The 27,157-nt window shown below is 40.0% G+C and overlaps 3 protein-coding genes and 1 long non-coding RNA gene across 10 annotated transcripts; 2 read left to right on the top strand and 2 right to left on the bottom strand.

The window, feature by feature from the left end:
• Window positions 1–47: 47 nt before the first annotated feature.
• LOC135616148 (uncharacterized) lies at window positions 48–3,991 on the bottom strand. Its single transcript, XM_065115331.1, has 12 exons — window positions 3,461–3,991; window positions 3,177–3,379; window positions 2,916–3,113; window positions 2,746–2,817; window positions 2,574–2,669; window positions 2,419–2,498; window positions 2,249–2,324; window positions 1,810–2,023; window positions 1,527–1,726; window positions 1,342–1,447; window positions 1,179–1,268; window positions 48–1,103 (listed from the first exon to the last, which is right to left on the bottom strand). The coding sequence occupies exons 1-12, from the start codon at window positions 3,984–3,986 to the stop codon at window positions 316–318; spliced, it is 2,649 nt and encodes an 882-aa protein (XP_064971403.1). The 5' UTR covers window positions 3,987–3,991; the 3' UTR covers window positions 48–315.
• A 6,456-nt stretch (window positions 3,992–10,447) lies between these two features.
• LOC135616553 (uncharacterized) lies at window positions 10,448–15,395 on the top strand. Of its 7 annotated transcripts, none has more exons than XR_010488377.1 (7): window positions 10,448–10,555; window positions 10,862–10,956; window positions 11,191–11,272; window positions 13,219–13,341; window positions 13,924–13,975; window positions 14,347–14,434; window positions 14,880–15,395. It is a non-coding gene; the product is annotated as an uncharacterized LOC135616553 (long non-coding RNA). The 7 variants fall into 7 exon arrangements; XR_010488381.1 differs by having other exon boundaries at window positions 11,195–11,272; XR_010488376.1 differs by having other exon boundaries at window positions 10,862–11,272.
• A 27-nt stretch (window positions 15,396–15,422) lies between these two features.
• LOC103990874 (serine/threonine-protein kinase UCN) lies at window positions 15,423–17,067 on the bottom strand. Its single transcript, XM_018828455.2, has one exon. The coding sequence runs from the start codon at window positions 16,859–16,861 to the stop codon at window positions 15,632–15,634; it is 1,230 nt and encodes a 409-aa protein (XP_018684000.2). The 5' UTR covers window positions 16,862–17,067; the 3' UTR covers window positions 15,423–15,631.
• Window positions 17,068–22,754: 5,687 nt separating this feature from the next.
• Window positions 22,755–24,819, top strand: LOC135616555 (pentatricopeptide repeat-containing protein At2g03880, mitochondrial-like). The gene has a single exon (XM_065115858.1). It carries the CDS (start codon window positions 22,793–22,795, stop codon window positions 24,734–24,736), a length of 1,944 nt encoding a protein of 647 aa, XP_064971930.1. The 5' UTR covers window positions 22,755–22,792; the 3' UTR covers window positions 24,737–24,819.
• Window positions 24,820–27,157: the final 2,338 nt, after the last annotated feature.

Raw genomic sequence — 27,157 nt, forward strand, 5'->3', positions numbered from 1 at the left:
TATATATATATATATATATATATATCTGTAGAGTGAGTATTGAGAAAGTTAATGAAGTTTTTGGTTATCAAACTTTCTGATCCATCCATCTGATATGCAACAGGGCATTTGGATTTACATTACAAGTTCACCTGTTCGACAATTTTCCAGCACTTTATTTATTTTATGAAACCAGTGTTTCTCTGTACACATCACAAGGAAAACTCTCCTAATTTTTTATTGAATTAATTTTAACTGAACAATAAGTGAGAGAAACAAAAGGAGGCACAGAAAAGGCTTTGGAGGTCAACCACCACCACCACCACCACCGTGACTTCAAACTCCAATGTTGAAGTAGGTGGTGTAGGTCTCATCTCGCAAGCTCAGTAATGGCTGGAGCAGAAAGCTTCTCTTGGTTCCCTTCGCCGTGAAGCTGATGGGGTGATACCCACTCAATCCCTTCCCGAACGTGAAGCTCGCGGCTGTTTGGAACGCGGCACCATGGCGGTCGGCGTCGTTGGCTGGACAAACAAGCTGAACGCCATTACCCGAGGGGCAATCGTGGTGCACAAAGCAGCCCGGTGTGCTGTCAGCTTCCAGCGAGATGGTGGTCGCTTTCCCATCCAATCCTTCCACCACCCGAAACATGGAAGCATTTCGATCCTGGGGCACGTCCTCCGTGACAGAGATAACGAGCCCTTTACCGGCACCTTGGTGACGTACCACCTTGTCCGGGAGATCGAACGGCTCGAGGAGGACGACCCTTCCGATGACGGCCTCTCGGGATGCGATTCCAGGTACGGCTTTCTGGTCCGTGTAGACGAGTCTAAACGTGGCTTGCGCAGCAGCATTCGTTCCGAGCTTCGGAGATGCTGCCATGGTGAGCAGGCGCGTGGCGTCGAGGCCGGAGGCGTTCACGCCGGAGAGGAACGTCGTGCCGCCGCAACTCTCCTGGGTGAGCGATACGAGCTGAAGCCTGTGATCATCCGGAACTGGCAATATCCAATCAGAGAGCCCTTGAGCCACATCCTGCTTTCCCATTTCGAATTCACCAGAGCTGAGACCGACGAGAAGGTACGGTCCGAATAGAACTGCTTTCAATGATGAGAACTCCGGACGATCATCTGCGCAAGCAAACATCATGACTACAAATCAAGCAGCAACAACAGCGGCAGCAGTAGCAGTCTCCACCAACTGACCTTGTATGGCCTCTGTCCTCACGCCAATTGGCAGCGACAGGTTCAACAAATCTTTGCTGCCCCACGTCTTGGTGATCGACAAGACGTTTCCTATCATCATCAGCGAAAAAGGTTGGACAAGCTTTACCTGGGAATTGCAGGTGTCATATTACTGCGGTCTCACCTGGCGAAGGTACGGCCACGCTTTGTCCATTTATTGTAGCTACCGCCCCACTATTCGAAGTCCAAATCGGCACGCGAATGCTCAACGTAGAGCTCTTAGATGGCGACTGCGAAATATAATCGAAAACTAATCAAACTTTCGATCAAAATCCTTGAAACTGCATAGAACTCGTGCTGCTGCATCACCTTGTTTACGCTGGCGACTGTGAATTGAACTCGAAAATGGTCGTCGAGTGAAGAAACTTGTTGTGTGTTTTGCTGCAGGGTGAGTTCTCCTGAACGCCAATTAAGAGTGCTCGATATGAACTGGATGACATACAGAGTTGGAACGGCACCCTCTTCCTCGAAGTATATCGAATCCCCGAGCTTCGAAAAGGACTCGATGGCTGCAACAGCATAGAAGAAAGTGAGGAGAAATGCAAGCGGTGACCAAGCAATTGAATTGGGTCGAGGGAAACATTAGAAGGACCTGTCCCATAGCAACACCAGAACGATGCAGTGGGAGTTCCCCAGCCACCTTGGCCGCTCACTGCTTTCGAACCTCCAGGGTTCATAGGGAGGAAATAGATCATGATTCCTGGTTCAGTCCCCCTTTGAATGCTCAACACTCCATTTGTCATTGCGCGTTCATAGTGATCCGCGTACGCCATGTTCTTTGTCCATCTCAACAGATTGCGAGACACCTGCATCATGCATGTTTCAATCCCTCTACTGTGTTTAGAGTGGCAAACGGTGGCTTCTCTGTAGCAACGGGATGGAGATAGCCTGACCCGATTCCGGTTCGGTTCGAACCAGAACCGAGTCGGTCAATCGTCAATGATTCCACGATTCCAAATCGAATCAGAACCGACCTTCGACGGTTCCTAAATCGGAGAAACAAAAGAATGAAATGAACCAGAGTGACGAACCTTTAACAGGTTATAGGTAGTGCAAGATTCTTCAGTGTTCACTAGCAAGAAACTCGCCAAGCGATTCGGCTCAGTCCTACATGCAGAAGAAAGAAGAAAGAGAAGAGAGTAATAAGGGTCACCAAATCTTTGTCAGCTTCAGTGTAGCACAAAAGTTCGGTCCTACTAACCAATGTTCATTTACGGTCGATCCACCCGTTGCATATAAGTGCGAGGAATTCACAATGTCCATAAATGTCATTCCAATTTCCTGCAGTTAAAAGAAGAAGAAGAAAAAGAGCTTAGCCAAGTGGGAACTGTGGCAAGAAACCTAAGTTAAAGACACCTTGTAGAGCAAGTCTCCAGTTATTTCGTATCGCTTCTGAGCCCCAACCACTATTGGAATGTGTGTGTTGCCATGGAATCCCGAAAGGAGATCAGCCTGTAAAAGAAGCAATCCTCCCTCATCTTGTATCATCATCATATTTATATTCTCGAGAAAGCACATCAGATGTTACCTGCACTGCAAGTGGTCCGAGAAAACATGGCTTATCGAATAGATGAGCCAACACCAAATGTTTCGTATTATTCTGCATCATCATCATCATCATCAGTATCTCTTAAATGAGACATGTAATCTGCATCTTATTTCTCTTGCAAACATGTGTATATGTGTGTATATATATACCGTGACTGTGTACAGCGTGTAGAGGACGTCGTTCATGCCACCGGTTTCTTCGTTCATGGCTTCCCAATGCCATGCGATGGAACGCTTCTTGATGTTATCTATCACACGGTTGCCGAAGTATTCAGCCATCCAAATCGCCATGTCTAGTGCTTTTGCATTGTTACCATGCAAATACTGATCCACCAGTCCGGCCAGGATCTGTATATTGATGGTTAACATCTCCGTTCACGTACGCATGATGCATGAACGTATGATACGTACCTTATGGATGGTGTAGTAGGGAGCCCAAACGGCTTTCACTTCTTCGTACAGGTCGAACTCCTCCGTAGAGAAAGCTGAGAGATACCCGGTTCCGATCTTCTTTTGGCACTCGTCGAGTGCGTCGACCACCGCGCTCATCCTCTCGCGTATCGTCCCGTTCTCAGTGGCTGCCCACATTAACGCTGTTGCACTCATGTAGTGCCCTGAAGAAGCTCACACATTTCAATCGAATGTATATATTGTCATCACTAGAACAAGGATGGGTTCGAGAGCAAGCTCATCACCAACAAAGTGGCCGCGGAGTTGTCCGTTAGGTTCCTCCCATCCGAGGTAGGGTTCGCCGGGCGTCGGTAGGCCTGCCAGCTTGCGGAAGCTCCAAACGAGTCGGTCCACGTCGAGGAGCAGCAGGTATTCCAGATTCGTCTGCTGGGCTGTGCCATGGAAAGAACTGGGGTCGACCCGGACGTCACGGAGAGATATCTCCTTCAGGAAGTTACCGCCGTTGGCGGCGGATTTCATCCCCGGCCGCTTCACGGCTCGGTACAGCATGGCCCAGTCGAGCTCGGTGACCACCGGCTGGCCGGCCTTTCGCGGGAGAATGTTCATCCACGTCGACTCCTCGTTCGGGTTCAGATGGTAGCGAGAGAGGGAGTCCACCATCGTGCTGCGGTTCTGGCCGAGAAATTGGTAGTGGGCGACCGTGGAGGCGGCGTCGAAGATCCTGTCGGTGCATCTGTTGGCGGAAGCGGGAAAGAAGGCCATGGCGGCGGCGATTGCCATTAGGAGGGCAACAGCCAAGCGATCCATCATTTTGGTCCGAAGAAGAAGAAGGAGAAGAAGAAGAGGGAAGAAGAATGGGATTTTAAGCTGGCTGGAAGCATCAAATTCTCTCCTTTGACTCGGCTTTGTTCTTTGAACCACGCGAGCAACGCCATGCATTCGCTGCTTCTCCTGTACTTTCTCTAACGATACAATGAATCACCTCCGATTTAGGTATAATTTTTTTTATATAGTAATTAATGAAATATAGAAAATAATTATTCAACATTCTAATATGGATCATATTATTTTTTGTCAATAAATTAAAAAAATATATTACCTTAAGGAAACAGTTGTACTTTCTATAACGATACACTTCCGATTTAGGCATTATTATTTTTTTATAAAATATAATTATTAACATTCTAGTATGGATAATATTATTTTTATCAATAAATTAAATAAGATTTAAAATTAAAAAAATATATTACCTTAAGGAAAGAGTTGTATGAGGACAGCTATGTTAGTTTGTGTACTTTCTATAACGAAACACCTCCGATTTAGGCATACTATTTTTATTTAGTAGCTAATAAAATTTATAAAATAATTATTAACATTCTAGTGTGGATAATGTTATTTTTGTCAATAAAGTAAATAAGATATAAAAATTATTACCTTAAGGAAAGAGAGGAGTTGGATGAGGACAGATATGTTACTTTGTCTTCTCATGTACTTTATACACGTTCCCTTTAGACATGATTTGTTATTTAGTAGCTAATAAAATTTATAAAATAAGTATTAACATTCTAGTGTGGATAATATTATTTTTGTCAATAAATTAAATAAGATATAAAAATTAAATAAATCATTAAGGAAAGAGGAGTTCATGAGGACATTGCGTTACTTTGTCTTTTTCTAAATTTTTAAAGTATTCTTTTAAATATTTAAAATTTTATTTTAAAAATAAAATAAAATATAATTATTTATATTATATATAGTTTCTGAAAATTTTAATTCCTTTAAATATTTAAGTTTTATTTCAAACTTAAATTACTTTGTAATTACTGATGTTTTATATAATTTCTAAATTTATTTATATTCTTTTTAGTGTTTAAAATTTATTTTTAGATTAAAATATATTTTAATTATTCATGCTATATAGTTTCTAAAATTTGTATCTTTTTAATCTATTACTATTTATTATGTTATAGTATAAAGCTTCTCCATCCACTAGGGAAGTGCACATTCGGGTTTTCGATATATGTCAGTAGATAATTGACTTTTAAACATATATTAGTTTCACATTTGACTTGTAAGAGTCCATATTTAATATTGTTAAAAAATTTTATTTTATTTTTGATTTTCATAGCAACTTCTTAATAAGCACCGGATCATATTCCAACAAAAAGCAAACCTTCCTCTACCGCTATGTAAATACAATAAGATTTATTTTTGAGTTAATATCACTATATTTCTTAATAAATTTCATGACTATTTTTTATTTATATTTTATTAAATAAATTATTTATAATAAATATTTATATGGTATATCTTAATAAAGTGTTGTTCATTTATTTAACTCTTGGTGTACACGTGAAAAGATGTTACGTGGTCCCATGAAACAAAAAAATGTATGATGTGATATTTTTTTATGGTATCAGAGCATATTTAGAGTATGGTATCAGAGAAACTTGACCCTCCTCGTTGCTCAAGACATGAAGGTTGAGAAACCCGACCTCTTCATTGCTTGAGGTGCAAAGGTATAGCCTTACTGATGACTTAAAGATTGAGCATCCTAACTCTTCTCATCGTTGACCCGAGATGTGGGGATTGGTCACCTTAACCCTCTTTAGGCATGCCAAATGTATATTAGTTTAGCACTCTAAATCTTACTAAATAAAATGATCAAAGGAGCCAAGTCAATGTATTAGATGGGCTAGATGTTATACTTTAAGATCCTCTCCCAGAAGTTATCGAAGCACACCTATGGGAAGGGTGGGAGGGGGGGACAAATGATAGAGATAATGTCGTTGACCAATCATCATCCGACATATGGTATCTAGGTTGAAAGAAAGAGATAAAAGCTATCCCCTACTAATATGCCCATATGGATAAGGGTCCAAGGTAAGCAGCAAGATATCTGCTCTATCACCCACACAAATTAAAGACCAAATGAAGATTGTTAGAGGTGATTGAGGGTTACATTTCTCATAAAATATTTTACATAATATTCTGCCCTTTTACGATCATATATAAAAGTTTATTTTTAGTGTAATTATCGAGAGATAACTTTTTACCACTCATTGGTATACTTACCTACCTTGGATTACTAATTTAGGCATGTTGGGAAATCTAGGAGGCGATATCACATGAGTAGTGCAAGAACAGAAAATAAAATCTTTAATTTCTCAAAGATATGTTTGTCATTGTGTGAATATTAATGCGTAAAATTCGTGAAACTTAAAACTACGTATTAGACAGATTGTGTTACCTATGGAGATCATATATCCCTAAATCCCTGTAAATTTCTAAGAGAGGGTAAAGGAGGTTAAGTGTCATCCTTTCTAGCGGTGATCCATACAACAAGACTACGATGACACTCCTTAAAACTTCAGGCCTACTCTGAGGAGGAGAAGGAGAGGAGAATAGGAAAGGCAACCAAAAAGCTTTAGCCTATGAACCATTGATTCCCTCATATTTATAGAGGTCCCCTATCAACTTAACCATAATGGATCTTGCTCTATTGGGTATTGGACCTCCATATAACTATCTAAGCCTTTTAGATTAGTGGATCTCTATCCAATAATCTTCCATTGACTCTTATTGGATATCATCTATAGGATTCAATAATTTAGAGGCTTATTAGATATCCAATAAGATAGGGGCTCCGACAGATATTTAATATATGAACCTCTACTCATCACAACGTCTATCATATGTGTGTGACCCTCTAGGCTCAATATCGAGCTGACCGTAAGTCATATGTGTAAGAAATCCTTCTGGCTCAGTGAATTATTATATGTTGGAAAATCTTGGGGGATGACATCATATGCGCAACGGAAGAACGAAAAATAAAATCCCCAATTTCCCAAAAAAATATCCGTCATCGTGCGAAGATTGGTGTGTAAAAAGCGGTAAAACTTAAAACTATGTATAGTAAAGATTATATTACCTACAGAGATCATATATCCATGAATCCTTATAAATCTCTAGGAGAGAGTTAAGGAGGTCAAGTGTCCTCATCTCTAGTGGTGATCCACATAGTAGGGCTGCGACGACGCTCCTCAAAACTTCAAGCCTTCTTTGAGGTGGAGAGGGGGGGGGAGAATAAGAGAGGCAAGTAAAGGCTCTAGCCTATAAACCACTAAATCCCTCCTATTTATAGAGGTCTCATGTCAACTTAACCCTAATCTTCCCTTATTAGGTATTGGATCTTCATCCAACTACCCAAGCCTCTTAGATTAGTGGATCTCTATCCAATAATCTCTTAAGGGCTCTTATTGGATCTCATTCATAGGATCCAATAATTCAGGGGCTTATTAGATATCTAATAAGATAGAGGCTCCGACAAATATCTCATATCCGATCCTTAACTCATCGTAACACCTATCATATGTATGTGACTCTCTAGGCCCAATATCGAACAAGCCGTAAGTCATGTCTGTCAGAACTCCTTCTGGCTCAGTGAATTATTATGTTTATAATAATTCACTCAACTTATTGACTGCGGACATACTAGGCCACTACGCCACAGTTCTCAGATGATATAGGGGAATCCAATCCATTGGACCTATCTGGCCAAAGTTACAATATACCTATAGTTCATAATCTATTTAATATCCTATAGATCGTATACTAGATATGGTACTGTCAGACTCATATGGTTTTTACTCAAGTCTTGCTCTAATTTGATTCTTCCGGAGAACTCTTTTGATCTTAATCTGAATGACCCTTAGAAATTTCTCTCACGACACTGAGAGTGGATAATTCTCTATTGACACTCAATAGCCCTCGTAAGGTTGACTGTCACTCATGATGACCAGTTATATTAGATTTGAGACATCCAAACTTATAAGTCCGACATCAAAAAGTGGAGCACTCATATAGGATATCCTTGGTGTCTCAAGTCTAAAGACCAAATACACCACTAGGACTATAGAATCACTGTTTAACAATAAGACATCATCAACCATCCAGCATTTCGTAAACGGATCAATCAGTAAACTCATTCTCCAATGAGCACTTGTACTGTATCTCCAGTATCCCCACACGAGCAGTTATGAGACCAATTGTATCCATCATATGGACGGGTATACAGCACACTAGTTTATCCGGTTATCTCGATGTCCCTCTCGGGTAACTTATGACTGGAATTATTTATGATCTATGTTTAAAGGTGAATCGGTTTCATTATCGTGATCTCATCACAATCCGATTCTCATTACATAGATCCAATGACATCATAATATATATTACATATATTCAATAATCGATATATAGTGATAAAATATCAAAATATAATAAGTAAAAAGATTGCGTGTCAAGTCACACATGTCATCACTCACGTGATTGGCTTGTTGGGTACATATGACTAGTATTATCTCCATAATATTTCACTAGACTCATCGATTGCGGACGTACTATGCCACTATGCCACAATCCATAGACGATATAGGGGAATCTAATTTATTAGACCTGTATGTACTTAGTTACCGTGTACATATAGTCCATTATCCATCTAATATCATAGAGACCGGGGCATGGTGCTATTAGACTCATATAGTTTCTACTCGAGTCTCGCTCTAATCGGATTTTCTTGTAGAACTCTTTCTCTCTCAATCTGAATAACTCTGGCTAGGGATTTGTTTGAGCAAGAACATATGAGATAGTCCTCTTATGACACCGAGAGTAGATAATTATCTATTGACACTCAATAGTCCTCGTAAGGGTGATTGTCACTCTCGATGACCAGTTATGCTAGATCTTGAATCTCCAAACCTATAAATCCGATATCAAAGAATGAAGTACTCATATAGGATATCCTTGGTATCTCAAGTCTAAGAACCAAATATACCACTAGGACTACAGAATCATTGTCTGACAATAAGACATCATCAACCATCCAGCATTCCATAAGCGGATCAATCAATGAACTCATTCTCCAATAAGCACCTGTATTGTATCCATATACGAGCAACTATGAGACCAACTGTATTTATCATATGGACGGATATACAGCACATTAGTCAGTCCGGTTATCTCGATATCCCTCTCGAGTAATGTATGACCGGGATTATTTAGGATATATGTTTAAAGGTGAATCGGTCTCATTATCATGATCTCATCACAATCCGATTCTCATTGTATAGATCCAAGGACATTACAATATATATATTACATATATATAACAGTCGATATAAAGTAATAAAATATCAAAATATAATAAGTAAAAAGCCTACGTGTTAAGTCACACGTGCCATCACTCATGTGATTGGCTTGCATGACACATATGATTAGCATTATCTTCATAATATTTCACTTGACTCATCGACTACGGACGTATTAGGCCACTATACTGTAGTCCCCAGACGATATAAGAGAATTTAATTTATTAGACCTGTCTATACTCAGTTACTGTGTACCTATAGTCTCTCATTCATATAATATTCTAGAGACCGTATACTGAGCATGTGATTGACTTGCAGGACACCTATAACTAGTAGGGTGTTGAAGGGATCAAGTTGGGAAACCCCTCCTCACCTTAATTTTTTTGCAGGTGACACATCATAAGCTTGACGTTTTTACCTCAATAATATCTCGGATATCCCTACGCACAGGTCAAAATCATATTGGGCTAATCTAGATGTTAATAATATTTTTCCATGACACTTTTCCTGTAGAGTTATAATGTTTTCCGATTAAAGTCTTTATATTATGTTATAATGTTTTCAACAATTATATATTAGCTAATACAAAAACAATATAACTTAATAAAAAACATAATTATATATTATTTATGTACTAAACAATTATATTTATATTATTTTTTACTGTGTTATAGCATTTTTAGTAATCCCAGAAAACATTGTAATGTAGTTAAAAAATATTATAATACAGTAATACAATATTTTTATTTTCAACCATACTAAGAAAAACATTGTAATGCAATATAAAAACATTGTGTAAAACATCATAACACAGTATAAAAATACTGTAGCACAGTATTTCTAACTGTGTTATAGTGTTTTTTTGATATTGTTAAATACATTACGAAGTAGTGTAAAAACATTGTAACTGGTCACCGACGCATCGGTCGATGAAAAGAACAAAAAGGAAAAGGAAAGGAATAGTTGACTGCAGATATTTTAAGTATTAGGTAAAAAAATACGTCATTTGGGGATTTTAGAAATGAGACGTTTCTCGGGAAACACTTAAAATAGGGGGTTCTATATAAAAGTTCGTCCGGACCCGAATCCGAATCCGAATCCGAATCCGAATCCGAATCCGTAGTCGTTGACTTTGTCGCTCCTCCCCGAGCCGGAGCCCTTGGTATAGCGGCCAAGGAACCTCGCCTCTCCAGAAAACCCATCCAAGAATCTTCACATCCAGAAGAAGAAAAGGTTAAGTTCTCTTCGAATCTGCCTGCTTTCGAGTTTGTTTACTCGATTATCGTTTTATCTTCGCTTTCGATCGATCTAATATGTGTTTGGATGATGTATTTTTTTCCACTTCGCCGCCAAATTCAGTGACGATTTCTCTTTTGCTTCTTATCCTTTTTTTTTTTTTTCTTTTTTCCTTGTGATTTGTTGGTTGAAAAGTTAGTGTTATTGTTGGTTGATTCCTCCATCGCCTTATCGACGGGTTAGGGTTTCGAGATTTCCTTTTCTTTTCTGGGTCTCATGCGATGGCCGGCGGCCTGACTGCAGGTGATCAAGTGTTTGATTTTTAGTCGAGTTATTTGTTGCTTGTTGTACTCCCTCGTTAACAACTCGGGAGCGCGGTGCAGATTGCGGTGCAAATGGTAAGTTATGGTGTTCTGCAATGCTAGTGTTACTGTAGAGGGATTACGAAGATTTACTATCGGAAATCGTAACATATAGGGAAACTAAATTGTTGATACATTGTGTCATCCTGTTGAGTGTGTCAAACTTGTTAATAAACTGCATTAAACAACATTCTCTTCTCCGTGCAGAGAAAGACGTTCGCTTTGATTTTCTCTATCTATGTCTAAGAATGTTTGCTTTTATCTATCTAGTCAGGTAGGAAGGAAACAGTTCATGATTTGGCGAAGTTCATCGACATAGGCGTCCAGGTCAAGTTAACTGGGGGAAGACAAGGTTTGTTATTCATGTTGTTCCATATATGCTGAACTTTTTTTTTGGGTCCAAATTATGCACTATATTCTGGCATGTTAATTGTTTCTACATCTATTATTATCTCTCAGCTGCCTAATCCATGAAAGAACTCATTTGAGTGAATGAAGTTTCTGGTTTTACTCTCTGATCAATGTTATCTAGACGGAAAGTCATTAGCTGATTTACATGCTTGAAATTTAGGACAGTGAATGAAGCCAGAAGAAAGCAAACAAAAGCATGTATAAGAGTACCATTTCTCTTGACATGTCGGCCAGATCTTTGGTACGCTTGGACTACTAATTGAAGGCCATTTTTTTTCAAGTTAATGTATTTTGAAAATCTATCTATAGCGATATCTTTCTAATGTTAGGTAGATGGATCCCTTACTCTTTTTGGTAGTGATAGATATGATATATTGCTTAGTATCCAAAGACGATGAGAGCTGAATTATAATCTGCATGACTCCTATATCATGTGTGCATAATAAGGATAGTTTCTCACTGTACGCCAGTAAAGAGATTCCTCAAATGTTCTTCTGCGAGGCAATGCTATCTTGAGGAGATCATTACAAATGTGGTATGAAAGTTAATGTAGTTTAGTGCGGTGTGTAAACTACTTTCCCTGTAGGAGGATTTGTGGTGGAATGTTATGGGAAGTTTTCATGAGCTGGAGTCACAAAATTGTATCCCACATGTTTTCATCTGTGAAGAATTTTGTGAAAAATGTGGATCTTGATGAGAATGTCAGGGACTTGAATGTGGAAGATTGTGATGCTTGGATACTTCCTTATCGGATGTGGGGCATGTGTTTGAGATAATTTGAAAATCACTAGCCACCTTGAAAAATTAACTTGTTGAAAATTCTCTTTTGGAGCAGAAGCAACTTTTTGGGGCCTAATCATGAATGAAATCTGCTATATTAGAAGCACTTTAGGGGGAGCATGCAAATAAGTAGACATAAAATAAGTGATAAAGAACATGATGACTCTTGGATTGTTGGTGAATATTGACCTTAATAGTGCCAAACGATGAGAAAAGAGCAACATAACCGATCCCAAATAGTTCAGATGTAAGGCTTCATTTTATTGTTGATTTACAAACCCAATGTTGTGCTTCTTTCGTATCTTTTTATTTCTCGTTGATGTTGGCACTGAAATCTTCTAGATGTCAAACGACACCAAAATTGTTGTTTAGAACTGTCTTCAGGAGAGGATGGTCCTTTTTCTCTCACATTCTAACAATTTTTTTGAATGGTCCTTTGGCACGATAGGAAGGAGCAATTTAACTGATATGAAATGTAACTTGATTGAGCCAATTGATGAGAAATGGGCAGTGTAACTGGTCCCAAATAATTCAGATGAAGGCTTGAATTTTTTGTTGATTTACAAGCCCAATAAGTGCCTAATTATACTAGAGGTCTAACAATATCTCTTACATGTTCACTTAGCAACTCCGATATTGTTGCTTAGAACTCCCTTCAGGAAAGGATGGCCCATTTTCCTCAGCTTTTAAGATTTCTTGAATGGTCAAAGTCACAGTAGAAAGGAGCAATGTAACTGACCCCAGTGGAACTCGATAGAGCCTAATGATGATAAACCCCAAATAATTTAGACGTAAGACTTTATTTTGTTGTTAATTTAGTAAATTACAGACCTAGTGATATGCTCCTTTCTTAATCATTTTTATTTCTTCGTTTATTCAGTACCAAATTCTCGTAGAGATCTAATAACAGACTCTACATGTGAGATCTAATAACATGCCATACATTATCACTTTAGCTACTACTCAATGGTGTTGTTTATAACTTTCTTTAGGCGAGGGGCTGATTTCGTCTCAGCTTCTAAGTATTTCTTGAATGGTCAAAAGTTTTTTTAGAAAGTATCATTTATGTTTGTAAATGGTGACACGTTGGTAGTTTGCTGGTTTCAGAAAGCTGCTTGTGTACATCGATAAGGACCATTAGAAGTAAACCAGGTAGGCATATGTTGAAGTGAAAAGGTTATGATCAGCTGCTAAACTTGGTGCTAGACAAAGCGACAGAGTTCCTGAGAGGTAACTAATTTTCCATGATCATGTTAATTGAAAGTTGTCTATGGGTAGCACTTTGTTTACTGTTCATGTTGCTAAACTGATCAGGTTGCTTTCTCTTGATGTTATGCATCATAAACTTTATCCAATATAGGACATCCACAGTGCTTCTTGGTGTAAACTATTGGTTCTCTTGCAATATTAGGATAATATTAAACTATTGTTGTCATTATAAATATATTTAGATCCTTGACCACATCGTTTTGTATGCCTAAACGAATAGTTATAGGACTAAAATTAATGTATTCAAAGTTAGACAATGCTTCTTGAAGAAATGGTTACTTCTTCATTCTGTATTGTTACTTATAAGCGAGGATCGCCGCTTACCTCCGAGTCTGTTAATTTACTCATTTGTTATGCTAGAAATTGTTTGTGTTAATTTCTAAATTCTGTTTATTTACTCATTTATTATTCTAGAAATTTTGGCAAGACTCTCTCAACAATTCTGTTTAAGCTTTCATTGAATGAACTATAAAGGATAGATTTTTCAAAAAAATTTATATAGAGTTGATGAAATGATTTCATTTTGTTATCCTATTCTTGCAGATCGTGATGATCCACTGAAGACAATGATCAAACCAGGCGCCTTGGTCTAATCGTAAGTATATTGACTTTTCTTTTTATCAGGAAGACCTCCTTTTCTCTTGGTTCAATTGAGAACCCTTTGCCATCAGATGAAAATACACGTTGAGAGTGATATACATGTTGTATCTATCCATGATGGCCATGCATATTGAGAATGACACTGTTGCATTTTCTATTGTGAACGTCATTCACTCTGACTTGCATCTCTTAAAGATTTTGAAATGTTACTGAAATTTTTGGGCTTCAAAAGTTAAATGGAGCTCTTTGCTTTTTCTTTGCATTTTATTCTGTTGTTGTCCTCCCATACTCATCCTACAATATTGGAAGACACTTTGTAGGTACACAGGCATCTCCAACATCACTGTTTCCTGTATTGTTTTGCAGATATGTAGGGGGCCTGCTGTAATGTTGGTCTCGCCGACAGATGGAACAGATGAAATTGCAAACCCCTTTATCCAACCGGATGGAACAAGTATATTTCGTACTTGTTAATCAAATGATCTCCGTATCTTTTATTAGCAGTTTGCCGCTTTGTTATAAAAAAAATTTATTTGAGAAAAAATCATTTTAGTGGCACTTCAAACTGTCTGGATATTAATCTGATCATTACCCCCACTGGTTTCAAGTATTTCACACCTCTAGTCTGCTCTGTTTTGAATTACCTGGATGTGTTTCACCATATTTTGACATTGTGTTTAGAGCTGTAAAACTCCCCCCTAGTAAATTCAGATTAGTCTTCAGATAATTCCATTCTACTTGGTAGCAACATTGCTCCGTTTGCTTAGCTTTTAGGCTTCACTCTTCAGCTGAATGGTCCAGTGGTCAAGTGGGAAAGCTTTGCTCCCACATTGTTCTCTCTTAAGGTGTAGCAGCTTTCCAGATTCAAGTCATGATGTGTTGGTTGTTTGGTATGGCAGGATGTCGATTTTATTTGCTGGCATGCTCTCTGCTTGGCTCGGAACAATACTCGGACAACAGAAGGAAGAAGGCACGGCATGAATAAGCTGCCACCGCAGGAACTGCGGGTCACATGGTCCTCCTCCTGCCGTAAGAAGAAGCTGCAGAGAGGAAGACGAGACGAGGTGGGCTGGCGGGGGTCCTCGCTTTTCTTCGGCCTCCTCGATACAAGGATGGGGTGGACCGCCTCCACCTCTTCCCCTTCGCTCCGGGATAAACTGCAACCGAACAATTAGCGGAACGTGCCATGCTGGTCGCCCGATATGATGATAAGGTCCTCACTTACCTTTCTAACTGATCGCCTTGTCCTCTTCCATTATGCATTCTTAATGAGCGGTTTCAACAACAACAGCCGCAGGCCATCATCACCTCGTCCTAACTATATGATGGTACGGTTCCATGCTTCCTCTTCCTTCTATGCTATAAACTGATTTGGATCATCTAATCTCTAAAATAACATATGCTCATTCGAGGAATATGGCCAATCTTCGTTTTATATGCAGCCATCCTTTATTCTTTGGGATTTTTCTTGTAGTGTAAAACACACAAGAGACCTTCGACAACAGTAGCGGGATCAGGTGGCAAAAGCTGTTATATTACAATTCAACCCCTGAACTTCCGTTTGATTCCAACGGAGGCCGTTGGCTAACCGGAAAAATAAAACAGGGAAAACAATCTGGCCAGCGAACTCACGTCACCGTCACCGTCACCGTCAAGACTCGGCAAACGACTCCGACGACGCTGACGGCGATGCTGCTGCTGGTTGTTGTTGGTGGACTCCTCTTAAGTAATCTCGGACGTCGAATCCCACCCCTTCTTCGCCGTCTACCACCGGCGCTAGGAACGGCGGCCGCGACACCTCGGGGAGCAGCTCCCACATCACCCCCTCGAAGAAGGGGTGCGCCTTCACCTCATCGGCACCCCTGGCGTGCCCCAGACGCTGGGTCGGGTCCTTGGCGAGGAGCCGCTCGATGAGATCGGTGAGGTCGGTGCGCCGCTGTCCGGAGAACTGGGGCGGCCGCGTGAGCACGTTGCGGAACGTCTCCTTCCGGTTCCGCCCCCGGAACGGCGTCCTCCCGTACGCCATCTCGTATGCCAGGATCCCCAGAGCCCACCAGTCCACCGCGAAACCGTGCCCGTCGCCGCGCACAACCTCCGGGGCCACGTACTCCTCCGTCCCTACGAAGGAGAACGACCGCTCGTCGCCTCCGCCTGAGGTGGAGGTAGAGCTCGTCCTTCGGCGGCTCAGCGGCGAGACCCTGGCCGACCTGGCGTTCTTCTTGAGGTGGTCTTCCGCGGTGCCGAAGACGAAGATCCGGGCAAGACTCCGGCGGTGGCGACGGTTGTGATCAGAGGGGAGTGGAGGCGGAGGACGAAGAGGGGAGAGGTTGGCGGACGATCTCGAGGGGAGGTAGCGGGAGAGGTCGAAGTCGGTAAGGGTAATGTGGCCGGAGGACTGGAGGAGGACGTTCTCGGGTTTAAGGTCACGGTAGGCGATGCGGAGGGAGTGGAGGTGGGCGAGGGCGGCGATGATCTCGGAGAGGTAGAACCGGATGGCGGCGATGGAGAAGGCGTCGTCGTCAGGGGAGAGGGAGCGGCGGAGGGCGTGGAGATCGCCGCCGGAGCAGTAGGGAAGTGCCCACGCGAGGAGGTCGGGCGTATCCACGGAGCCGAGAAGGGAGGGCAGGAAAGGGTGGTGGTTGCGGCTGTCAGACTGAGAGAAGGCAGAGAGGAGGGACAGCTCCCAGCGGGCACGACGGAGGGCGTCGGGCTTGGCGGAGGCGCACCGCTTGTCGACCACCTTGAGAGCGAAGAGCGCGGGGAGGAGGGACGGGGCCGGGTCCCGGTCGGCGGCCCTGACGAGGAAGACGGTGCCCATGGCTCCGCGGCCCAGGACGCGGACTGCCCTGAGCCGGTCGAGGTCCAGCACTGCCTCCTCCATGAGGATTTGCAGCAATGCGTGGTGTACGCTACAGGTATGGCGTGCCAATGTTTTGTTTACTTGCGTCGTCTTTGCTTGCTTCAGTCTCCTGTTAACTTCTTCTTCTTCTTCGGTCAGATGGGGTGATGGAGAGGCAACAAAGGAGAGACGTCTCGGTGGAGGGAGTAGGAGACGATACACACAAAAGAAAGAGAGAGAGCAGGTGGCGGGTTATAATGAAGTCGCTGTAAGTGTATGTGTATGTTTGCACATCTAAATATTTTATAGATATTGATTTAATGATTGCTTCACAGAATCATACATGTACTTTTTTTGGACGGAGATTACCGTCTCGAGTAAAAGCTTCAGGAGACAGGAGCTGCTAAGAATTCTGGTACGAAATCTGCACTAATTAATCATCCCAGCTTTAGTTTGACCATTTAATTAGAGTATATTTAGTGTGTTATGTCAAATATTTGGCTAAGCATTAATACTGGCTGGCATAATAGTGGTAGTAAACTATACAGTTGAGCGATAAACCAGGAGATTGTTAAATGGTTAGCTATAATAGCCAGAGGAATTTTGAATGTTAAAAGTTCTTAGAAGAAGGGTAGGTATAGTACAATAGAAGGAGAACTGAGCTGGGATCCTTCGCTACTCATGTTTTCTTATTGGTGATATGACTACCCGTACATCGATGGTGTAGGAAATGAAGGATTCCTTCCATTGGAGTGAGGAGATTGATAACGTGAGACAAGGGGAGGGGGGGAGGAGGTGGTACGGTTGATTTGTGTAGGAATCACATGCAAAGAGAAATCAATTCACAAGGAATGATAAGATGAGTGAGGCTTTCTTCTGCAGCAGCCGATTCCCTTCCCTACAATAATAATTGCCTATAGGCTGCTCATCAGTCCGGAGGAAGAAGAAAAGGCTTCTTTCTCCCCCTTTCCTGTTGATTCGTTTCAGAGCAATTGAAGTCTGGGAGTTGCATGGTTAACGTATGACCGCAGCGAACATGACTTTGCTTGAATCAACCTTTGTAAAGCATATTACATCCCTGGATTTCAGCCGGAAATTGGGTGATCTCCACTTTTGTTATACTATTTGTTAATTTCTCTTCTTTGGTAGGGTTGGCATTAAGATAATCTAAATATAAGAGAGAGAGAGAGAGGACTTAACTAATAGTACAAAAGAAGGTTCCTTTGGTAAGGTGGTAGACATAAATTTTGGTACACATTACATGGAGCAATGTGACAGGATACTACTGCTTTCTAAGACTGGAGTGGGATGATAGGTTGGTCACAAGGGTATTTAGTACACGAAAAAAAAAAAGGTCCTTACGAGTAGGTGCATCAACAAAGAAGATCATCCAGTGATCTTAGGATTTCTTTAATTGGAAGATAAAGTGATCACTTAAATTGCAATGCTGTTCCTAATCAAGTGAATTAAAGATTCAAACAATATGTTGGACCATTAATTAGTAATCTACCCCAGAACTACATTTCTGATCAGTATTTTTATGCAAAGTTTTGCAGTTTTCAGTATCTAGTTTCAAGTTTCTTTTCTTCAGGAAATTTACTGACTTCTACTAAGCTAAGTTGTCAATGTTAAGAAGCATCAAGTCAACTTCTTGTACTTTATACAACACTATCCCATTTCTTAGTTGTTAATCCAACTAGAAGAAATCATAATGAATGCATTGGTTTAACTAGGACAACTACAAATGGCTAAGTCAACATGTAATTAGTTTGCCAACATGACAACCTAGAAAGTCCTCAGCGAGAGTAAGGGGATTTTTCAAATGATTGAGACACACATCAAGCATGGCTATGACTTTGTTCTCAAAGCTCTACATGATCTGGCTTGTGTTCCAGCTCACGACATGGCTGATGATTAATTCTACTACATCTGATCAATTCGAGATAGTCCAGGACTTGTTCCAAAACAAGTTATTTTGTTTCCTTAATTTCTAATAGCCATTTATTGATGACATGATCAATATTTATTGGATAATCGGAACTTGACACGTGAAACTCAATTATTATCCTATTTTACTTCAAGTGACTCATCATCCTATTCGCTTCATCTAACAAAGCATTCATCATAGTCACTTTCTAGACGAAGACCAGCATCCTTTATTCTACCTTATCTTTCTTCTTGTTGCTAAACAAAGTCCCTACTAAATGATACAAGATTGAGAAAGTTAAGGATTGTTGGTGACTCCGGTCGGCCATCATTTGGTCGTGGGAGAAATCTTAACCCCGACTTCTCTAGTGGGGTCAGAGTTCGTTGTTTCCTTGCATGCACTTCCACTATGGTTACAATGGTTGGCAACATGAACAAGCTTCAAGGCAAAGGGAAGGAGATTTGTTGGGGGTGACTCGGTCGATCATCATACACCTAGTGATGAAAAAGACGGGTTCTTTTTTTTACGGTTTCAATATTGGTGCTTGATCATGTAAAGGGAGACATCACGCAAAAGGAATTGGATTTTAATACCCAATCATGCAGCACATATATATCACTTGTGATAGTGTTGGGCTTCTTCACTAAAGTTGCCAATAGAGGAAAGTCACGAAGGATGTCCAAGTGAGTGTAAGGTAGATGATCCCTATATATATATATATATATAGTCTGAGATAATAAATATTAAAATTGATTTATGTGATATACTGATTCATAATAAATTAATAATATAATAACATATATAATTTAAATTTAAAAAAAAATTTATTTTGAGAAAAAAGAACAACAAAGATTGTAGCAACAAATGATGAAAAGATAAAGACAAAAATAAAAGAGACCGAAGAAGAAGCACAAATGAGGAAAAATTGGACCATCACATCATAAACATAATGTGTGAGCTAAAAGATGACCAAGTGAGAGACCATAATGACGAAAAAATGTCTAGAAGGAAAAAAAATATTAAGAGATCACTACATGCCTAATGCCTAATGTCGGACTACGGAATAATCAATTTGCATCCACTTGGGGGCAAAATCAAAAGGTCCTGAGCTCATAATCAGTAAGAGAGATTACATAAGTCTGACACCTTATCAGGCAAGGACTCCGTGTTGTTGTTGATATCACTTTTACGACAATACCAACTCTTACTATTGATGATAATTTTAATTTTTTTTAAAAAATAAATTATATATATTATTATTATAATAATTTATTATAAATCAACATACACAATTATACTTTAATATCTTTTAACTCAAACTTACAAAATTTATATGCTATATTTTTTAAAATATAAAAATTATTTTAAATTTAAATAAATTATAAGGACTAAAATGAATCTTAATCCAATAGATAATCATAATTATAATTTATTTTAATAAGTTTTCTCACAATGAGTTTTACTAAAAGAAACGAATTAAAATTGCTTCTAATGTTAAAACAATAATTCGATGGATTTATTTTTTTATTAATATAATTCTTTATAAATTAAAATAAAAATAAAATCATATAATTACGGATAAATTAAAAAAACTTTTCTATTTCAAAAGTTCTTACAAAACATCTCAACTATCAAAAATTCCAACAAAACACTCATTATTAAATAAAAAAATATCAAATCAATTCAAGTCGGATCCGCCTCCTCCCTCCGTATTAGTAGTTCTCCAATCGAATCGAGTCATATACCTTCTAACAACTCACCATCTCCTCCCTCCGTATTAGTTCTCCCACTCCGTCACCTCCTCCAACTCCACCAATAGCGCTTCCTCCTCCCACTTAGCTATCTCCTCGCCTACCCATTAGGTTCTCTCAATCCGACGTCTACTCCCCCACGCCATTAGTTTCCTTCTCCCTCTCTCCTATGGCTTCATCCTCCTCCCACTCCACCCTGAGGAAGAGGATGAAGCAAATATGGAGTGGGCGGAGGAGACGAAGGTAGAATGAGAGGAAGAAGCTAAGGAGAAGATAAAGAAAGCCAATGAGAAGGGAGAAGACGACGGAGTGAAACGTTGAAGAGGCGATAGAAGTAAGAGGATGAGAAGGTGATAAAGGTAAAGTAAGAAGAGGCGAATGTGAGGTGGGAGAAGACGAAAGGGAGGGAGAGGAGGCGACGATGTGAGAGGAGAAAGTGAAATGGAGGTGAAAGAGACAAAGGGATTTTGAAAGAAATCGAAAGGCAAATTTAGACCTAAATTGAACAATTTAAGGTTTAATTGAACATAATTCATTCCAAAAAAACTAATTAAATATTAAAAATCCAAATCATACTTAGTCAAAGTCGATCATCTTTTTATGATTTTATTAAGGACATTTTGATCAAATTTTAAAAAAATAACCCTTGATAAAAATTAAATATGAAAATATAATCTCGTAAAAGATCGTTAAAGACTTTTTTTGATAAATTACTCAAAATAATTCTAATATAATTAGTATCATTGTGTATATTTGTTTAATAATTTTATAATAATACATTATTAAAATTAAAAAAATGTAATAAAACTGGAGGGATTTTTTGTAGAAATACAAAAAAAACGTCGAATTACATGGGACGACATCAGTGAAAAACAAATAACAGAGATTTTCGAATAAAATACCCTAATAAAATTGATAAACCAGATGAAGGCTCATAAACGACTTGTTTGATATAGTTATTCAAAGAGACATTTGGTTCAAATGATGGAAACAAGCTTTACCATATAAGGTGATTAGTTGCAGTGTTTTATATGATTGCAAACAATATCAAAAACAAAGAACGAAGATACTGCCATCTCCCAAAACTTAATGTGTGTTTAGCCTAAAATGCCACCGAGCCTGTCTACCAAAACTTAATGCTCTTGTATTCTAAGAAAGCTACCGAGGAAATCCAACTATGCAAGCAAATGTGATAAGATATGGAACCCCAATGGAACACGAGACAGCACCAAAAGAAAAAGCCGCACGTGTAACGAAGGGCACCGTCCATCTCCCGAGCATGTAACTGTGTCGGCCATTGGATTTCTCCGGCCGACACCTGACTTATGATCGGTAGCAAAATTAAGAGAGAGAAAATTGGGGGAAACACATCACGAAATATTGCATTTCTAAACGGTGAAAGTAGCTAAAGATCTAGTAGAAGAAGAAAACACAGATCAAACGAAATCCAAAGAGAGAAGAGGGGGGCGGTCGGGGTAAAGGCGTGTATTCCTGGGGCGTGAAGAAAGCCACACTCCATCATTGATAAGTGGGATTAACTTTGCTTTGGCTGGTCACAGGAAGCCTTCACCCATGGCGAACAAAGAGATCGCCCACGGCTACGACGGAGGAAGAGGGTAACGGCTGGTGCGTGGCTAGGGTTTCCTAACGAGGGGAAGCAAGGGGCAAATGATGGCGAATGCTTGGTTATTTATAGGCTGGCTGGCTGGCTTACGGTTTGGGTCTCACACATGGTTGTTGGACGCAACAAACTTGGGCCCAAATTGAGGCCCATTATGTGGCTCTATTAGGCTTATAGGACGACGAAAAAAAATTAAATTTTTTCTCGACAAAATTCACTATTTTCTGATTTCTAAATAATATTTTTTTACCTAATATCTAAAAATATCCTCATATAATTTTTTTAATATTTTTAATAATATTAAAAATAATATTATATTTTTAATACTATATTATAATAATTTTATTTTATTATTAAAAATATTATATTGTAATATTTTTGTAGTGTTGTTGAAAACACTGTAATATTAAATTATTATAAACACGCTAGAATGCTGTGTCACAATATTTTTTTGATATTATTAAAAATATTATAATATAGTTACAGGAAAAAAGAAATTATTTTAGCTATTATGTAAAAAAATACTGTTTGAAAATTCTAAAAATAGAGATACTTTTCAAAAAAAAAAAATACCCCACATTATTTACAGGAGTTCGATGATCCAAGATCGTAAATATGCACACTCACAATACAGTTCGTTGCTCTTGAGATCAATTCACGCCTCTCAGCGTTACATGAAAGCCTTCTCCGGATGCATACCATCGAAACCTCTCCGGCCTTGTCTCCCTCCTACTTCCTACCGCTCCGTCGCCGCTCTCCTCCTTCCCGCCTCTTCGTTTCCGCTCCCGAACTCCTCTCCGCCGCACCCATTCGTCGAAACCTTCGCCAGCCTATGCCACCGAGGCGCCTTCTCCGACGCCATCGCTGCCATGGGTTTCCTCGAGGTTCACGGCCTTCGCGCCGACCCCATCTCCTACTCAAACCTCATCAAGCTCTGCATCAGGAACAATGCCGTCGACGAAGGCCGGCTCGTCCACCGCCACCTCTCTTCGGACGGTGACCACCCTGAGCTGTTCCTCTCGAACACTTTGATGAGCATGTACACGAAATTTGGCCTCGTAGACGAGGCACGACAGCTGTTCGATAGAATGGTTGAGAGAAATGTAGTGTCCTGGACTACCATGATCTCCGTGATGACGAATCTCAAGCGGAATGAAGAAGCCTTAAGGCTTCTGATCTCTATGCAAAGGGAAGGGGTGGCTCCCAATATGTACACTTTCTCAGCTGTTCTCCGGGCCTGCCAAACATTGGCGTCCCTCTGGTCGGTTCATTGTTGCATTGTTAAGTATGGTTTGGAATCGGATGTCTTCGTCAGGAGCTCTCTCATTGATGTCTACTCGAAATTTGGTGATCTGGACTACGGATATCGGGTTTTTAAGGAGATGGCGACACGCGACTTGGTGGTTTGGAATTCCATTATCGGTGGCTTTGCGCAGGGCGGAGATGGATACAAGGCTATCAATCTATTTGCCCAGATGAAGAGGGCGGGCTTCTTGGCAAACCAAGGCACATTGGCCAGTGTTTTGAGAGCTTGCACCGGAATGGTGCTACTCGAGATGGGAAGGCAAGTTCATGTCCATGTGCTCAAGCATGAGAGGGATTTGATTTTGAACAATGCGCTGCTAGATATGTACTGCAAGTGTGGGAGCTTGGAGGACGCAGATGCCGTGTTCCAGAGGATGTCAGAGAGGGATGTGATCTCATGGAGCACGATGATCTCAGGCTTGGCACAGAATGGAAGAAGCAGTGACGCATTGAAGCTTTTCGAGTCCATGAAGATTTTGGGTCCTAAACCAAACTATATCACCATTGTGGGAGTTTTGTTTGCCTGTAGCCATGCTGGTCTTGTGGAAGATGGGTGGTACTACTTCAGGTCTATGAAGAAACTCTTCGATATACAGCCAGGAAGAGAGCACTATGGTTGCATTGTCGATCTACTTGGGAGAGCTGGGAAGCTCGAGGAAGCTCTCAAGTTTATCCAGGATATGAATTTTGAACCTGATACAGTCATCTGGAGAACACTTCTTGGAGCTTGCAGAGTTCACAAGAATGCAAATTTAGCAGCACATGCAGCTAAGGAGATTCTTAGATTACAACCAGATGATGAAGGGGCATATATACTCTTATCCAACATTTATGCTGATTCTCACCGATGGAATGAGGTGGAACAGGTGAGGAAATCCATGAGAGACCGTCGGGTGAGGAAGGAGCCAGGTCGCAGCTGGATTGAAGTGGGCAAAAAGATCCATGTCTTCATCGTTGGGGACATGTCACACCCACAAGCAGATGGCATTGAGAAAGAATTGAGCCGTTTGATCAGTAGAATAGCCAATATAGGATACGTGCCGGACACAGATTTTGTGTTGCATGATGTAGGAAAAGAGCAGAAGGAAGAATCACTACGGTACCACAGTGAGAAGCTAGCAATTGCATTTGGAGTGTTGAACTCAACCAGAAGTAAGCCGATCAGGATAATGAAGAACCTAAGGATATGTGGTGACTGTCACACCTTTGCTAAGCTCGTTGCTAAGTCTGAGGACATGACCATCATAATAAGGGACCCTGTTCGGTTTCACCATTTCCAGGATGGAGCTTGCTCATGTGGTGATTACTGGTAATGGTCCTAAAAGAGCAGCAGATAAGATTAATACTTGGTGACTTTGTTCTGCTCATTTGTAATTTGCACCAAAATATTTCTCCAGAGTTGACTAGCTGGTGAATGATTGAGGTGGTCATTAGTAACTGGGAAAGTAGTGTCATGATCATGCTACTGCAATTAGGTGATGGATTATATAGTGTAAGATGGACGAAATAGTCGTGCCTTTTGTCAATTCATCCAACAGGAGAACTTCACTAAGATGGTGAAGCTAACAAGGGAAGCCAGAGAATGATTACTCCATGGGCACCAAGTATACGAGTTATCAAGGTGCTGCCCTGTGCAGAATCAACAATCTCCAACATTTAGGACAAAAAGACGAGGAGCATTATGTTTTGTTCATTTTTTTCTAAGGATTCCAGCTGAAGAGAATTCTTATGATTATAAATACAACAGGTGAGATTATATCTGCTATATGTGTTCTTTGTTTTACAAGAATAAATGAGATTCTTCTTCTTAAAATTTCCAGAATGGCAATGGTACTTAGTGGATGAGCTTTCAAGCAGAGGTTTGGCCTAAATGGTATGTCGGAAGTACATTTTACTGAATATAGTTACCTTATCAAGAAGATTTTATTATTTCAACATAGTCAATGCAACAAATGCACAATATTCAAAAACAGTATAATTAATATTATCTCATATCATATCATTCTAAAAACACAGAAATCTTACAAAATGTCGTGAGGATTATCGTAGTTAGTTTTTTAATTTTTTATGACATATTGGTGTTTACATTGATTTGTATCTTCTTTTTTTTTTAGATTCATAAATAATATTTTGATTTTATATCTTTTTCTCCAAAAGATACACTAAGATATCTTTAAAGGATGGCTTGAAACAGTCCTTTGGTCAAAAATTCACTTTGAGATCTCAATTATATTGAATTTTCACACTACCGAATATCATTCAAAAATAATATATTTGGGGTCTAAAATTCTTCTAAATTAGCTTAAGGATAATTCTGGATATTTTTTTTTTTTTACGATTCATATGTATGGTTACACATTTTTTTATTCTTATTGAAATGAAATTTTGTTAATTTTTTTTATTTTTTTAGTATCTTCGAAAAGAATACTCTTCAATATATGTTGATATTAGTGGAAAGAACACATCTGAGATGAAATGATCAGTTTTAGAGTGGGTTACACTCATCTAAATTGAGTCATACTCATTTAAAAAGATCTATAAAATCAGTTTATTTATATTACTTATTTTTTGTTAACATAATATAATATAATAATAGAAAGAACTGAAAGAGGAGGTCGAGAAAAACAAAAAATATCAGACTCACATTTTATTACTGGAAATTACTCTCGATATTGTCGTAGATATTTTTCTTTGTTTATTCCCTGATAACATAAGCCATCACAAAACCTATCGTGGGAGCAATTGTCGGATCTGCTGCAGTTCTCTATGCATTCACAGCCGTTGTGGTCCTCACAAGCCGGCAAGTCAAGTCAAGTTGAGAAAAGAAACAATAAGTGCGAATGTATTATACCGACGTAAATTTCTTTAAATATGATCGATGTGATGGTCGACAGTGAACGAACGTTCCTTCTTCATTGCCACATTTTACTGACTTGCATTGTTTAAGGATGTTGTTTATTCGTCGCCTGCAGTGATGCTTCCGTAGATGGCCCCCACGCGACGCGCCACCAACCACGCTCTTTTGGTAAAACCACTCGGCTCAAAGTGTCGGTTCGACCCACGTAGCCAATTAGCAAATCGCAATAGCACATCACCGGTCCTTTCGCCCCACCAAATCGGTGCCGCGTGGTCTTACGATGAGCTGGCCTCCGGCCCACCGCGTGTGTGCCTGGTTGTTGAGACGTCAATGATGGAAGGGAGAGAGAGAGAGAGAGAGAGGCAGCATGGCCGACACTAAACCGGGCTCAATTATTGTCAGTTACGATGTCCAACTCGCCCAATTAATTCACCACTGGGAAGAAATAGAGGCCTCTGATGTCACCAATCAAGAGGAGAAGGTGCAGCGACGACTCATCTGAGCGGCTAATGGTTGGGTTTAGATGATCGAAATCGTCGATTAACTCGTTGATATACGATTCGTATTATGCGTATCTTTCTTGTATTCCTGTCCATTAATCGTGATGCTCAGCAGCCTGATGCTCTTCTGGCGCGGACTTGCTCGTGACGGTGTCCGTGCGGTGCTGTCGGAGAGAAGGAAGACCGATCTAATGGCGTACGCGTCTCTTCCTCATCCATCAGTGCTGTAGGTAAGTTTAATTTTCTTGGGATTTTCTTTAGATTTATGTTGAACCTATTTCTAATATCTTACTTGAATCAAAATTGCAAATAATCGAGAAAATTAGATAGTTAAATCAAAATTCTTCGGCACTCTTCCTTAGGTGCGCTCAAAATCC

The sequence above is a fragment of the Musa acuminata genome, chromosome BXJ2-7, assembly GCF_036884655.1.
Source record: "Musa acuminata AAA Group cultivar baxijiao chromosome BXJ2-7, Cavendish_Baxijiao_AAA, whole genome shotgun sequence".
Lineage (NCBI taxonomy): Eukaryota > Viridiplantae > Streptophyta > Magnoliopsida > Zingiberales > Musaceae > Musa > Musa acuminata.

Bases quoted from the DNA above. Each gene is read 5' to 3' on its own strand.
- LOC135616555 (XM_065115858.1), top strand. From the start codon at position 22,793: ATGAAAGCCTTCTCCGGATGCATACCATCGAAACCTCTCCGGCCTTGT.
- LOC103990874 (XM_018828455.2), bottom strand. From the start codon at position 16,861: ATGGAGGAGGCAGTGCTGGACCTCGACCGGCTCAGGGCAGTCCGCGTC.
- LOC135616148 (XM_065115331.1), bottom strand. From the start codon at position 3,986: ATGATGGATCGCTTGGCTGTTGCCCTCCTAATGGCAATCGCCGCCGCC. The intron at 2,670-2,745 runs GTAACATCTGAT...CTTCTTTTACAG, and splicing joins TCGGACCACTTGCAGTGCAG to GCTGATCTCCTTTCGGGATT. The intron at 1,104-1,178 runs GTCAGTTGGTGG...TTGCTTGCGCAG, and splicing joins GAGGACAGAGGCCATACAAG to ATGATCGTCCGGAGTTCTCA.